The sequence below is a fragment of the Melospiza georgiana genome, chromosome 5, assembly GCF_028018845.1.
Source record: "Melospiza georgiana isolate bMelGeo1 chromosome 5, bMelGeo1.pri, whole genome shotgun sequence".
In the NCBI taxonomy this organism is placed as follows: Eukaryota; Metazoa; Chordata; class Aves; order Passeriformes; family Passerellidae; genus Melospiza; species Melospiza georgiana.
The window spans coordinates 18,531,544-18,546,105 of NC_080434.1; the positions used below are offsets into that span (position 1 = coordinate 18,531,544).

The 14,562-nt window shown below is 37.7% G+C and overlaps 1 protein-coding gene across 1 annotated transcript in view; it reads right to left on the reverse strand.

Moving 5' to 3' along the window:
* COL25A1 (collagen type XXV alpha 1 chain) overlaps nt 1-14,562 on the reverse strand; it is a 281,924-nt gene that overhangs the window by 39,887 nt on the left and 227,475 nt on the right. The window contains 5 exon segments of the mRNA XM_058024669.1: nt 7-42; nt 205-237; nt 4,190-4,234; nt 6,638-6,664; nt 8,243-8,296. Of these exon segments, the coding sequence (XP_057880652.1) occupies nt 7-42; nt 205-237; nt 4,190-4,234; nt 6,638-6,664; nt 8,243-8,296 (195 nt within the window).

The following is a 14,562-nucleotide window of genomic DNA, read 5'->3' on the forward strand; positions in this document are numbered from 1 at the left end:
CAGTACCTTTTGTCCAGGCCGCCCAGATTCACCGGGTTCACCCTAAAAGAAAACAGATGAAAGACATGAGATCTGAGAAAATGAGTTAAAGATGGAGCTATGAAAAACATCCATTAATGATACCCAAAATGTCTGTGACACTGTGAAGTGACACGGACCAACCACCCCTCTTCTCCCTGCAGCAGTTCTTTAGAACTCCATTACCTTAATTCCAGCCGCAGAAGAGCCAGGGTCACCCTGATACAAAATCCACAAGAAATAATCACTCTTACTACATAAACTATTTTCCAGGAAACACATAAATCATGTAAGAGTACAGCAACATTATAGAGCAAAACAACTGCATAGCAAGATTGCCTGTTTTCTGTGCTACTACATAGGTATCTAACTAATTAATTACATCAGTGTGATTAAGAAAAGGAGAGGGGCTGTTTTCAAGACCATGTAGGGAGAGATTTAGCTTCACTCATCCAAACACCTATTATAGTTAACTTCAAATTTCACAACTAATAATGTAGATCTAATAATTGCAGATGTTGTACAAATGTACTTCACACAGCCAGAATACGGGACATACTTTGACATCTCTAAATTGCTGACCTACATTAAAAATAATTCACTGTTATTTACAAAGAATATGAGTGACCATTTGACCTAATTTATGGATGGCAAGTGTCAGGACTCAACTGACAACATTTTTGGTGCTAATGATGATTCACATTGAAAAAAACCCCATTGACCTATGAGTTTATCTCCATCAGGACAGGTCATAGTTTTATTTCCTCAACACTCCAGGGTATTTAAATGGATAAATTAATGCCTGAAGGGCTATACTTTACATGATGACACAGCTGTGGTAATTTACATATTCAGGAAAGGTCTCTGTTCTGAGAGGACATCTAGCACTCAAAAAGATTTGCCTATATTTTGCTGGGTTGACTGGATTTCACAGGCACTGCTGTGCACAGGACAAAGGATCAGTTGTTTTTTTCTTGAACAATATGCCAAAGAAAAAAAGAAAAAAAACCTACTGTAAAGTTTGCTAGTTAGGCTATATACTACTGAAAATGACTAGCGTGCTTCTATTTGAAAAATTGTTTAATTATTTATTATGCAGAATAAATGTTCATTGTTCACTGAAAGCAGCAAGTTCTACATAGCAGAAACTTCAAGCTCTGACAGCTCTGAGCAGCCTGCCAGTGATTTACATAGGTAAGATAGAAGGAGAGATATATAAGCAGGGTATAAATGTTTCATATTCTTTGTAAAAAATACAAATAGGGGGTACCCATTCCTGATGTTTATGTGAATGCCATAGCTCGTTTGGACATGGCATCTTTCTGGTATGGTCTTATAAAATTAAATAGTATGGGTTAACATGCTCACTGGCCTCTGAAGAATAGGAATACACAGTTACTGCAGCTTGCTCTTGAATGAAGGAAACACAAAAATCAGTATTATGATATTGATACATGCATAGAAACCTGAGCTGCCTCATTTTAATAGATATGCATGAGTGACACTGCTAATATCCCTTACAAGCATGTACAACTAAAAGCCTCAAGCCTTTTATAGTTATAAGTGGCCAAATCAACTATTATGACACATTAAATGGTTAAATATTTCAAAGGGCAATGATGGATATGGAGAAGATAAGACACAAAATATTTATAATCCACCTTCATGCAAGAATAAAAATTAGATCAAAGAAAAAATTATGGTACAGTATGTTCACAATTCACTGCTGGGTCAAGACAGTTTGCAAATGAAGAAACTTTAGCAGGGGAACATGCACAAAGAAGGAAGATCCTTGGTTTTTTCTAGGGACCAAGACTACATTGGAAGAACAGAAGCAAGAACTCAAGCTTGGCATTGACACCGTCTTCAACAATTCAACAAAGACATTTTAATTCTAAATTGTCAGGTCAAGAATTAAGGACCCAAGTCATTTTTGAGTGTCACTAGGTACAGCTGTTCAGTAAATAAAGTTACATTTTTTTGCACAAACAGGAACCTGCTCCTAAACCAAGTCTGGATCTGTTGTCATGTGGTATCTCACTCTCCCACCACATGAATAAAAAATTATTTTTTATCTCACAGAAACTCCATTCAAGCTTTCAAAGAAACGTATTTAAGTTTTACGGAATATGGATTACAACTCCTAAGCAAAAACTTCCCCCTATGCTGAAGAACAGGAAAGAATACAAACCCTGTTCAGCAGCTCAAGTGTAAAGTAATGACACCAAATTTAATGCTTACTCCTAAATTATCTGTCAAAAACCACCCTCATAAGCTCTCTAGGAAGTGCTGTTTGCAAAGCTACCTATCAGAAACTTTAAACTGCAGCTCTCCTCTAAGAACTGAAACTTTTTTTTTCTGCATGGCAGGTTGTCTTGTAGGCAGGGAAAAAGAAGAAAAATATTGAAAGTCAATGAAGTCACAGCTCTGGAAAATCTGGCAAAAATGAATGCAGAGGACTCGAACCCATTATGGCTAAAGCAGTGCACTCCAAACAAACAGAATATATTCCTATGGCACCATCCCACCTCTGAAAATAATATGGAACCTAGAAGAAATGGGAGACTTCTGCATTATGAAGTTGAGGAGGTATCTTGAAATTTCTTCAGATACAGCAATATAAGAAATCTCCTGAGAACCTCTGCTTTCCACAAGTTGATCCCAACTCAACTGCCCAACTGCTGAAAGTTCACACAGCAGTATTTAAAACTTTATACTTGAGCAGAAAGGATTTCCCATTGAAAGAAGAGGAGAACTTTTTTCTTTGCTCAAAAGGATCCCAAACGGGGGGATGTGCATGCTGCTGATCACAGGGCAATATGGACATCCTTGTGCATGCAAGCTCACCCTCAAAGCTAATGAAGCAGAACAGCAACAGGTGAAACTGCACTAGGCCTCCCAGAGAGATTATAACCTTACCATTTACTTGTTGTAAAGCTATCTCTCTGAAGAACAATCTCAATTTATACTTCTAGTGGATTACAATCTTAAATCACACGAGAGTGGATCAAGATTATGCTACCAGCATACATCATTTACGTAAATAAGGTTCTTAAGACTTTCATCTCTATTATTAAGCATGACGGCAAATAAAGTATTATTTAAACTAATTTCCAAAATCAAGTAACTTGACTATTCTTAAATCCCATGTTTGTTTTTAATGGCTGATTTTAGAATATGTCTTAAAACCCTTGTGCTCTTCAAAGTTCAGATTTACTGTACCTAAATGATAGCTCCTGAGGGATTTGCATGCACTCCTTACCAGCTTGATAAATCCATCATAAACTTCTCCTTGAACTGAAATGCTCTAAGTTGGTTAAGCATCACACATGCAGGAGTACAAGAAGTGTTTATGTTTCTGCTGAAGCCTAGTCATTAAAATACATCTTTTTTAAAAGCATATCAGTTCAAAAACGATGGCCAGAAGAGATCAATATGCCTGACCCTTTTCATGTGCAACACAGCCTTTACCCTGACTGCTAAAAACTGGCTTTTGTAAGGAAATCACACTGAAAATTCCAGTTAGATTTTCTGAGTGCGAGCCTCACATAAAAGAAAACTCAGGAAAACAAAAATTTTGACAAAATCTATTTTTTGGTGATTTCTACAGCATCTTCATACTCTGCAACAATGAACTAAGAAGTGATAAAGTGAGGTTATTGTTGATTTCAGCTGGAATAAAGATGTAAAGTGTGTTTATCATCAAATCTTGATTTTCCAGCTGCCAGTTTGGGAGGGAAGTTGCCTATCACGATACTGTAATTTTTGTCCCATACTGGTTTGGTCCCACTCTTTGATGGAAACACAGAAGGTGAAAAGATAAAGGGTACACCAGAAAACATTGCTGTAATTCAAAGGGGCAATTCCTACGGCACGTTGTGACCAAACCTGTATGATGCAAATTTCAACAGAAGAGTGCTAGCTAGAACCATGCTGATACATTCTATACCAGGGCTACTGCTGTATGAAGAAATCGTATGTTCAGTTGGACAGAGCAGTGAAAATTTTTCTGCTGCTCATAAAAATGAACTTAACCAAATCACTCACCTTTAAAAAAAAATAAATCTCAAAATTCATTTTTCTTTTGAAAAAATTACTATTTCCATTTTTTGGTTATATTATAAGCATGCCTAAGGCATACATTTTCTTCTCTGCTATGAAGTGTTGTTACCTTTTCTCCTGTGTCACCTTTCAGTCCATTCTCACCAGCATCCCCCTATAATTGAAACATACATTACATTTTAATGATTTTCTGTAAGAACACAGTATGCAGAGAAGAGTCAGCATTCTAACATGATTAAAAATGCAAGTTGATTTTGTTCACCAGACACAGCCTCTGTGACATGGTCAGGAAGTGGCTATGGCTTACACAGACTTCACTATAACTGCAATCCCTTTCACAGATCTGTAAAAAAATCCCACCAGAAAGCAGCAAAATACCTGCTGGTATAATCTACCATCTTTCTCAGGTCACTGCAGTTTAGCAAGGAAGGAATGATTTAATGATTCCATGATGATTCAGCACTTTAAATTAGAAATACATTTTTCTTCCCAACACAGACACATTCACCTCGATGTATCTATAAAATTCAGACGACAGTTAGACAATCTCAGTAGTTTTTATTGAGATTCTCAAGTAATTTATAGCACACACTCTCTGAGTCTGAAGACCTTCATGAATGATTTACAAACTAAAAAAAAATTCACTAAATGTCACTCCTCCAAGGAGCTACCAAATGACTTTATTGCTACATAAATTCTATGCACTGTTTTTCCTAGAAAAGTGATATTTAGATAACATTTTCATGTCTGAGTAGATATTTTCTACTCAAAAAAATGTCCAAAATTTTAAAAGAAAAATTTCACAATATTTATCTATAAAAAGACCAAATTTCCACTCAGTCATGTAACCGTGTAAGAAATCCAGACTGCATCAAATATGTTATATGTTGTTTTATGTTAAGAATACAGGCTAAAAATTTCTGTGGGACTTGAGGTTCGTTTAAAGCACAATAAGTATTTCAAATGCAAAAATTATGGATAAAAACAAAGCCTAAGTAGACTAAAAACGCACTTCTGGCCTTGTTCTGGTAACCAGTAGTATTGTTCTAATAACATTATACAGTATCTGTCAGATTGTTCTGAAAACCTCAATGTGAAATCCTTTTGGAGAAGACTCAGAAATTTATACATCACAGCCACTGATACAATGGGAACCAGCTAACAATCTAGCAGCACTTTAATTAAGGAAACATACATGAAACATGGAAGAGTAACAGTGAGGAATGTTACTCAAGTTCAATTAACATGATAAACTTATTGAGGGGATCTGTAACTACACATTTTAGAAAAAGAAACTGCACATTTCAGAAAAAGACAAAGGATAATTATGGAAAAATGGAATGGTTTTAAGTGACAAAAATTCACCACATATTAAAATTCATAGTTATTCCTTTTATGTCTGAAAACAAACTAAGGATTACTGAAGTACTTTAAAAATATCATTTTAACAGAATAAATTATTTCATTACGCATATTTCATGATTACATAGTTCTGCATGTGGGTTACAGACTTTCAAGATTTCCCTAGATTATTTTTATGGTGTGCTTTTGAAAATGTGAAATTGATAGCCTTGGCAAAGCATGCTTCCAGTTGCTATTACACAGATTTACATGGATCTGGAAGTGAAATTCAGTTTTAGCTGCAAAGACACAGGTAAACATTTCTCAAGAGCAAATTGCACCTCAGTCCAAACAACTTACTTTTTAAACATTAGGTCAGTAGACTTGCAGACAATGAGGCTGTGCATGGATTCGTACTCAAAATTAGTCTTATGCTATTTCTGAAACTGCCCCTGTGAGCAGGTGAGGGAGCTCAGCTCTAAACTCACTGTGCTCCTACCCACCACTATGCCTGGAAGAGCAGAATTATACTACCCCCTTTTTGCAGCATGGAGGTTGTTCCACCCCCTTGTCCTGCCTTGGTATGACTGGACATCAGAGAAGCAATTTCTTGCTAACTCACAGCAAGTACGAGCCCCATCAGTGAGCCTCTCCAGACAGCACCACTAGAGATCATGGGGGCAGATTCCTTTGTTCTTACTTAAACTGACACAAGCACAAATGGAGCATTCAAATTTTTATTTTTTATTCCATTTTTATTTTTTATTCCATTTCCATTTTTATTTTTAGCATGTGGAGAGCTTGTTATCCAGGTATCACTTAGAATCTATGTAGTTTTACCATTCTGTTACCTAATTGCTTTATTCCACACAGGTGTCAGAGCATCAAAACCAAGTTATGAGAAGTGTGTGGATCTCTAATTTATTCAGACAGACTCATCATTTTCTGAGATTCACCACAGTTAGGATTAGTTGCCTGATTGCTCATCTGTGCAGTCTTTAACACACTATCACTGCACTCTTGTGACTAATCCCACTGCAGTAATCACAGATCAATAACCTCCATTAGCAGGTATTATCTGACCCTTGGAAAGGCTGCACTGTGCCACTTAAGTTCCAGGTAGGAGCTGTGGTTTTTTATTTTTAAACTCGGGATCAGTGCACTGCAAGCAAGTTACCCAAAACAGAACCACAACAAAGGAAGTGAAGCATCTCACCTTCTCTCCTCTTTCTCCAGGGTCACCCTAAGGAAAATAATTGGAGCAAAGAAGTCGTAAGTTACTAACTCAGGCAGAAATCTGAGTGTTAGCTTTACTATCATTAGTTATTACTAATGCTAGTATTACTATCCTTACTAATAATTATGTCACTACTGATGACAACATCTCAGATGATACAATACAACAAGAAAATCTCTGATGAACAATAAAATATGTAAATTTAATAGATCTCAATGGACAATACAATTTCAACATTATTTTAAAAGCTTCAATGGTTTGCATGTGAAGACCTCTCTCTCTCTGTTTTGTCCTACAGCCTGACAAACAGGCATATGTCTTTGGGAAGCAGCCTGCAGGGACCTAGGTGGCTCCTACGTGTTGTTCTCCATGTTTTGGGAACAAACAAAAGAAAAAAAAAGTCTGGATGTGAAGGGAAAGTCCTATGATTCTGTCAATGGCTCAGAAGGTTCCTCAAGAGAGAGAAAATGCTTTAAGTGTCTTGAACAAATTCACGACTGGTCCAGAGTAAAGAGCCTTCAGTGCTCTCTATACTCTCTGCAACAATCTCTGTAACAAAAAGATGGCTTATAGCCATTACTTTTTCCAAAATTAAAACGTGCTTGAGAAACTGCAAAAGCACTTTTGCACGCCAGCCTGACCCTGACAACTCATCTCTGCATTTGTGGCTCAGAGCTGCACTCTGGCTCATCTTTGCCCCTTCTGATGGCTGGCAGTCGCTAGGCAACTCAGGGACTACAGCTGTGAATACGAATGAAGCATCAACTGCCATAATTTGGCTTCTTCTCTATACAAAGTAAGAAAAGGTCACGCTCCCAAATGGTTTGTTTTCATTCCTGATGGACAAGCAGCCAGTCAGTAAATGTAAAGAGGTTGCCTTGCATGTCAGTCAGCAGCAGCATGATGCACGGAATCAGCTGAAGAGCACATGTGCACCAGGAAGCTCACTCGCAGCTGATGGGATTAGAAATCAGCATTGTCCCCTCCAAGGGGCCCACAGATCCCATCATCTTGGACATGTCGAGTTCTCTTTTAAATGAAGTTATCATCATAAGCTTTACGTTCTATCTCACTTGTTCAATATTAAAACAGCAGAACAAACTACAGAACAATAAAGTGCAAAGAGTCATTCTGATGTAACACATACAGGCTGAGACATGCTCCTAATGAGGCTTGTTGCTAACTTCCACAATAGCAGGATCAGCCCTCAAGACTTCACCCTGACATTTGTCAAAGAACTGACCGCAGAAGTTCTTGAAAAGAAGCCTGAAACACATTGTAAGGGGCATAAACAAAGACTTTCTGAAAAGGTCCCCAAATTCCCAAACACTGGCAGGCATATTGCATTCAGCTGGCAGTGGATGCCTATGAATCAGTGCCCCCGACTGGAATTACACATGCACAGCAGAAGAAAATGCTTCTTTATGGTGAGATGTGTAAAGCCTCTTACAGCACTGATCACTGGAGGGAGCAGATCATTAAAAGTCAGTCAGAACATAAACCCAAGTTGGAAAGCACAACTGTCATTTACATATGCATTCACATGCCCTGTGCTTCTGTTTTTAGTTAATTTTCAATACTGACCTTGAGCCCTGCTTCTCCCTTCTCTCCTGCTATGCCAGGCAAACCAGGTTCACCCTAAAGGCAAAATAAAAAGAAAGATGAAGTTAAGAAAGATGTGATGAAATATATGAACCTTCTCATAATGGGTCAGTAATGATAAACACAGTTTTAACAGACTCTGCAAAGACGTAGCCCACAGCTGGGCACTAAAATGACTTATTTTGTCAGTTAGGGTGGATTAACTCTAACCTATGTAAGGTAAGAAATTATTCTTCTGAAAAAGGTGGAAACACACAGATGTCTCACTAAACAGGAAGGAGACCTGTGACTCCTGATTCTTAAAATCTGTCCAATTAGCCTTAAAAGCACAATCTTCCCAGCAAGACTGCCAATGCTTTCCTCTTCTCTACAACTTAGAAATGCTGCAAGAAAGGCTTGTCTTAATTTATTTTGACATTTGTGTTTCTGATCTCAGATGGAAAAGAGATAATGAAAAAAAATGAGAAGGGCCGCTTTCAGAAATGGAAGAATTTGGAAAACCAGAGAGCTTTTCAATTTTTAAAATATACTTTGCTTATCCATTTTTTATACCAGTGGTTGAAAAGTGGTTTTAAAAGATTTAAAAACTGTCAGCATTACATCAATGCTCCAAATTTTGGGTATCTTCAGTGAGTAGTATAATACTCTTCTACAGTTTAAGGAGTCATAAATTATTTTCATGAGTCAATCAGCAAATAACATTTATTTTCAATCTTCTTTCCCATCTTCAATTTTAAAAATAAAGAAAAGAAGCCAACAAGAAAAAAAACCAAGTGAAACAAAAAACCCTCTAAAAATATTTTTTAGTGTTTATATCCCACATTTATGGGAATATGACAGATATTTATTTTAGATAAAATAATGCAATGGTTAGACTTATCGTAAAACAACTAGAGCTTGTGGCTTACTGTGTAAAAGCTTCTGCAGATGTATATTTCAGTTTCACAAGAAATACCTCTGATAGCCCTCACATAGAGAACTGCATCACTCTTCTAACATGGCAAAGCACATTAAAATAAAAGCCAAAGAAATATTTTTAAAAGTCTGCAGCTTGGTCCTTCTAAAAGCCCTTTGCTATTTGAGTGTAGAAAAATGTGGAAAAGTTAAATCCAATAGCTAACATAGCAATCAAATTTGGAACAGTAATTTGTATCAGTAAGTCAGCGAACAATTTTCACACAGTATTCAAATTTAGTACACGTCATGACCCAATCCTCTACTCAAAAGTTACGAGCATTAAGATAAAGGCTTTTCTAAACACAACAAGACATATTTTCTAATCCTCCATAGAAGTCTCCTACAAAGAACTTATCTCTTTCTTACTTCTGCAGGCAGATTTAATCATAGATGTATTAACTCTGATTGTCTGTGAAAGCAAGTTCCATTGTATTTCTAAATTAGGTAATGGAATCATTAATTACATTTTAATTTCCTCAAGATTTGCACTGTTTTAAAAAAAAAAACAAAAAAAAAACCAAAATCATCGAAGTTCTAGAACACTTCTAGTGAGGCATTTTCCAAGCCAGAGCAAAAAATAGGTACCATTAAGCCCTCAGGAAATGAAATAGTCACTTGTGTCAGCCCCTTCTCAAGGCCCCTTTGTACTACAGTAGCTGTGATAAAGTGGCACAGGCATTTGATATATGAGTGCTCAGGATTTGAAGCTGTTGGAGATTAGGTGTGAGTGTCCTAAAGGATTGACCTAAAAGGCTCTTGAAGAAAATTGCCAGTTGACAAAATGAAGCAGAAGGGACCCATGAATATACACTTGTTTCTCCTCATCCCCACACCCCAAACACGCTTGCTTCTGTCCCCTTCATTTTCAAACAGCTGCTGTCGGCTGATGCTTTAAAGCTGATGCTTTAAATCTCTGATCAAAAGGTTGAAGTCCCAAGCTTGCACTTTCCTACCAGGTTTACATATCAGTGCTATGGATGCAGAGGGCCACTGCTGTGACAAAAAGGAGATCGCAGAAATAGGACAAAAAAATTATTTTCTTTAGAAAAAGTGAAAACCTCAGCCTGTCACCCAGTCATAGTAAATCCCCATTCATACCAGCAATTGCAGTTCTGACCTATGTGCAACTGCTGTGCTCAGCACTACACTTACAGTAATGAAAGGACTAGGCAGAGATACTTGAAGTGCAGAAACTATCTCTGGGAATGGGAAAGATTGAAGGCAAAACCTGGAAGGATAACACAGAAATGACCTTGTGCCTTTATGTTTCTGAAGTGATTATCATTCTCTTGGTAATGTTCGGAAGAGCAGAGAAAATATTCTTTTCCCTATGTTAGACCTTTATTTTCTTGTCTATACAAAGAATCAGTGAAAAGAGGTGAACATGTAGAGCCCATAAGATGATCTGTGCCCTAGCCCTGATGAAAATTCCCAGTGCAGAGCTAAACAAGCTTTGTGTCAGGGAGCCTCCCTTTGTCACTCTGCATGTCTTACAGGCATGGCAGTCTGGCTTTATGTGCAGTTATTTTTACTATTCCAGTAAGCCTTAACATAAACCCCCCAAAATACACAAGAAAAACCAAACCACAAAACAAACATAAAAATGCTTTGCTCAAAGTAGTTATGAAGCAAAGAGCTGTTAACTTCTGCGGATGAGTAGATTGATAGCTCTTCCCTACTCAGATACTGTCATTTTAGACATGTTCATCCCAAAAAATGATTTTGATTCTTGGCATGAAAATAATTTAAAATATTTCTGTTAGGAAGTATAGTTACTTACTTTTCTTCTGTTTAGTCACTTTTATTTATTTATCTATTTATTACTAAAAGCATGTGTTAAAAGCAGAGTGCAAAACGCTGTAAGAGTAAAGCTGGAGTGTAAAATGCTGTACAAGTACACTTCAGCCCCACAGGTTAGTGTTTTGGAGATGAGCAAAACGCACAGCTGACTTTTAAGAGGCTGAAGATGATGACCCTGCTATTCAAGGAGTGATGCATGCAAGGGAACACCAGACACTCAACGATGTCATTCGATGCAACAGTTTAAATCAGACTGCTTTTCAACCTGATAAAATGCAAGAAGCTACAAAGCTAAATCCTCACTGTCACATGTTTCTTACATTCACCAGGCCATGGCTAATGTCTTTCCTGACTGCTGTTGTAGTCTCTCTTTAATTGCATTGACAGCAAAGGTGTTAGGTTGCAGAAACAATTGTCTTGAGCACCTCAGCTAGGTTTCAAACCAAGGCAACATATTTTTATCTTTTCTTTCATAGAATCACAGAACGCTTGAATTTAGAAGGCACCTCTGGTGATCACCTTTAAGGCCCTTACTTGGATTCTACCCAGTATGTTCATGTCTTTCTTGCAGTGAGGAGCCTACAACGGGACTCCAAGAGTGGCCTCGACAGTGTTTTTTTCCATTTAAAGAGTAATTTTTTTCTATAGTACATCTAACTTTTGCTCACAGCTCACCCCTTCTCCAGTTATGAACCCCTGAGAAATTATTGCTCAGTAACAGAGTGATGGCAATCATTCTAAAACTTCCTAGTGTCTATAAAACCTAACCCATGATCCCAGTCAGAGAATTTATGAGGGCTAAACTGCAACTTCACACAAGAAAAAGATGTAAGACCAGAGAAATTGTGTGAAGGTACCCTAAGAGCATCCCCTTGGAACTTATCCCTAAAAGGGATGGAGAGTGGGGAAGATGCTGTAGTGAGGTGTGAAGTGTCTTGGTACTCAATTTAAATCAACTGTTACTTACCCCCTCTGCCCTTCTGCATTCTTATTCTCAGCTGAACCATACTGCAGAAGTTGTCCTATGCAATGAGCACTGTGTGGAACTACCATGATACACCAAAAAAAAAAAAAAAATCTCCCTCCTGGCACTGAGGTGGGCTGTGATTTCCAAAGGCCACCTCAGCAATGTGCAGCTTAACTGACACCATGATGGAAAGAGCAAGAGCTCCACGGGATGCTGGGGAACCTGCAGCATCTTACCTGAACATCCTCTCTATCAAGGTTTGGCTGCACCAAAGCAGCAACAAAACTACCAGACGCACAAACATCATGTCCCACATTGGTAAACACGCAAATATTGCATTAGAAATACTATTCAGGTAACCCTTGACTTCTTTTTCATATGAAGTTATTTTTGTCTTGCCTTTGTGTAACTTGACCAAGCCCCTAACTCTTTCCTGTACTTGGGCAAAGAACAACTTTCAGCACTCTGCTCAATAAATAGGTGTAGCAGTTTCCTCAGATACTCTTGCTGTAGGGGCAGTCTTAAAGCTTACACTGAAGTGAATCAGAATTTGGTAAGTACTCAGGTGTACAGAGCATTGCTTGGGCTCTCTTGGTAATATGAGAAAGAAATCTGTCAATATGAACTCATAAAATCTACTTCATAACAGGTCTGAAAATATATTACCCACCAGAGTCCATATTAAAGGAGGTGAGGCAGTTGAAAGCATGCTTCTCCTTACTGGAGTGCTTTCTGCCTCTGAGGCATATACCTTCATATCCAGAATTAATCAGCTAAAAATAACATGGCTGGGGGCCCCAGCTTTTCTTGTTTGTAACAGCAAACAGCCCAGAGGCTGCAGTTCTGAAATAGGTTTTGTTTTGGTGAGATGCAATAACTCTCTACACCAGCTGGTTGATATCCACCTCACCCTGAAAGAAAGGCTGTCAGTATTGCTATATTTTTCAGTCACTAGAATGTAATCAGTTTAAGGATAAGAAAACACAAGAGGCCCCAAACCTAATCCAGTCTAATTTTACTCTAAAATACATAGATGAGGACAGAGGGTAAAAAAGAGGTTTTTCAGAAATGTTACTATGATTTCCATTTCAAACCAGGGTGGAATTCAATTCCTTTCAACTGGCTTTTCGCGCCCCTCAAAAGTAACTTAAAATTGTTTGTTTAAGGACTGGAAACCTCTCCTGGCCCACTCACCAACTGAAATTAAGTGGAAAGTCTCTTCAACAAGACTCAGCTGGCCTGCAAACCTGTCTGAGAATTTGTGAACTATATTTATGATGTTTCCTCCCTTTATTTGAAAAATGTTAGTACATGCATACCCTTCCTCATTTTGCTGAACAAATTTGATACTGCCACCTTCAAAATGTGTTCCTACACAGCGCTGTACACAGTAATAAGGAAATACATGTAAATTAGAGAAACAAAAAGCATGAAGAAAGCAGTAAGAAATGTGCATACCCAGGCTCTCAATCTACTGATATGAAGGAAAATTGTTTGAGGTTTATCATATTGCTATTGCAAATCTACCAGAAGAATTTGAAATTAAGGGATCTATCCTGACCATTCATTCTGTTTTCAATATACCCTTACCAAAAAACACACCAAAATATCAAGTACTACATAAGAAAAGATTTATGGAAATTTAGAGTGAGAGGTTTATGCACTCCAGACAAACTCGTGTTTATAACAAAGAGAGTTATTTGCACAAACTCCAGAAACTGGGTTCCTTCAGCCAAATACCATCTTAACACTTAAGGAATCTCTGCTTTTCTCTTTGTGTGCTGCTGTAGTCATTGACAGACCTTATCAAATCAGCAGCACTTAACAAATACCAGAATATATATTCTATACTTGCAGAGTTTAACTTTCCAAGAAGCCCTTTGTGGCTATTTCAACATGATTAATGTACTGATCTGATATCCCCAGATCACTGCAACCTCCCAGCACCATGCAGAATTAATGTTTTTCTGTACTTTTCGAGTGCCTGAGGAACTTCTGCCAGGGATGGAGAAAGGGAAGTTTATCTGCCATTGCATCGTGACAGAAAGAAACCTGTGGCTTGAAGAACAGTCTGCAAAGGAAAAGGAGCACTCAGAAAGATTCCTTATTTCAGCAGGTTTTGGTGCATCCCAAAAACAACACTATTTCCAGCTGCAGGTATTATTAAGCAGCTCCTTTCCAGTTACTGTTCTCAAGATAAACTTGCTGCAGTTTCTCAAATGTAGGAGCAAATGAAGACTGTAAATGTCCTTGCAAGACTACCTGTAATGTTTCACTGGATTTGGCCTAATGTGTGAAGGTTTTATGGCAGTGATTTTGCTACTCTAAACACAAAAAAAATCTACTAGTTAACAGTCCTGCAAAAACATGTGGGTTGTGTAAAATTACACTTCCTCTAATATCTAGAGACTGTCTAAGACAAGGGGTTCATATGTTAAGGGATTAAAAGACTGTTCTAAGTGCACTCAAAATTTATGATCTCATTCCCAGACCTATGGTCAGACTTGTCAATCATCTCCCATAGCTCAGTATTTCAATTAAAGAAGAGGTGAAACAAAGAAAAAGGAAAATTACAGAG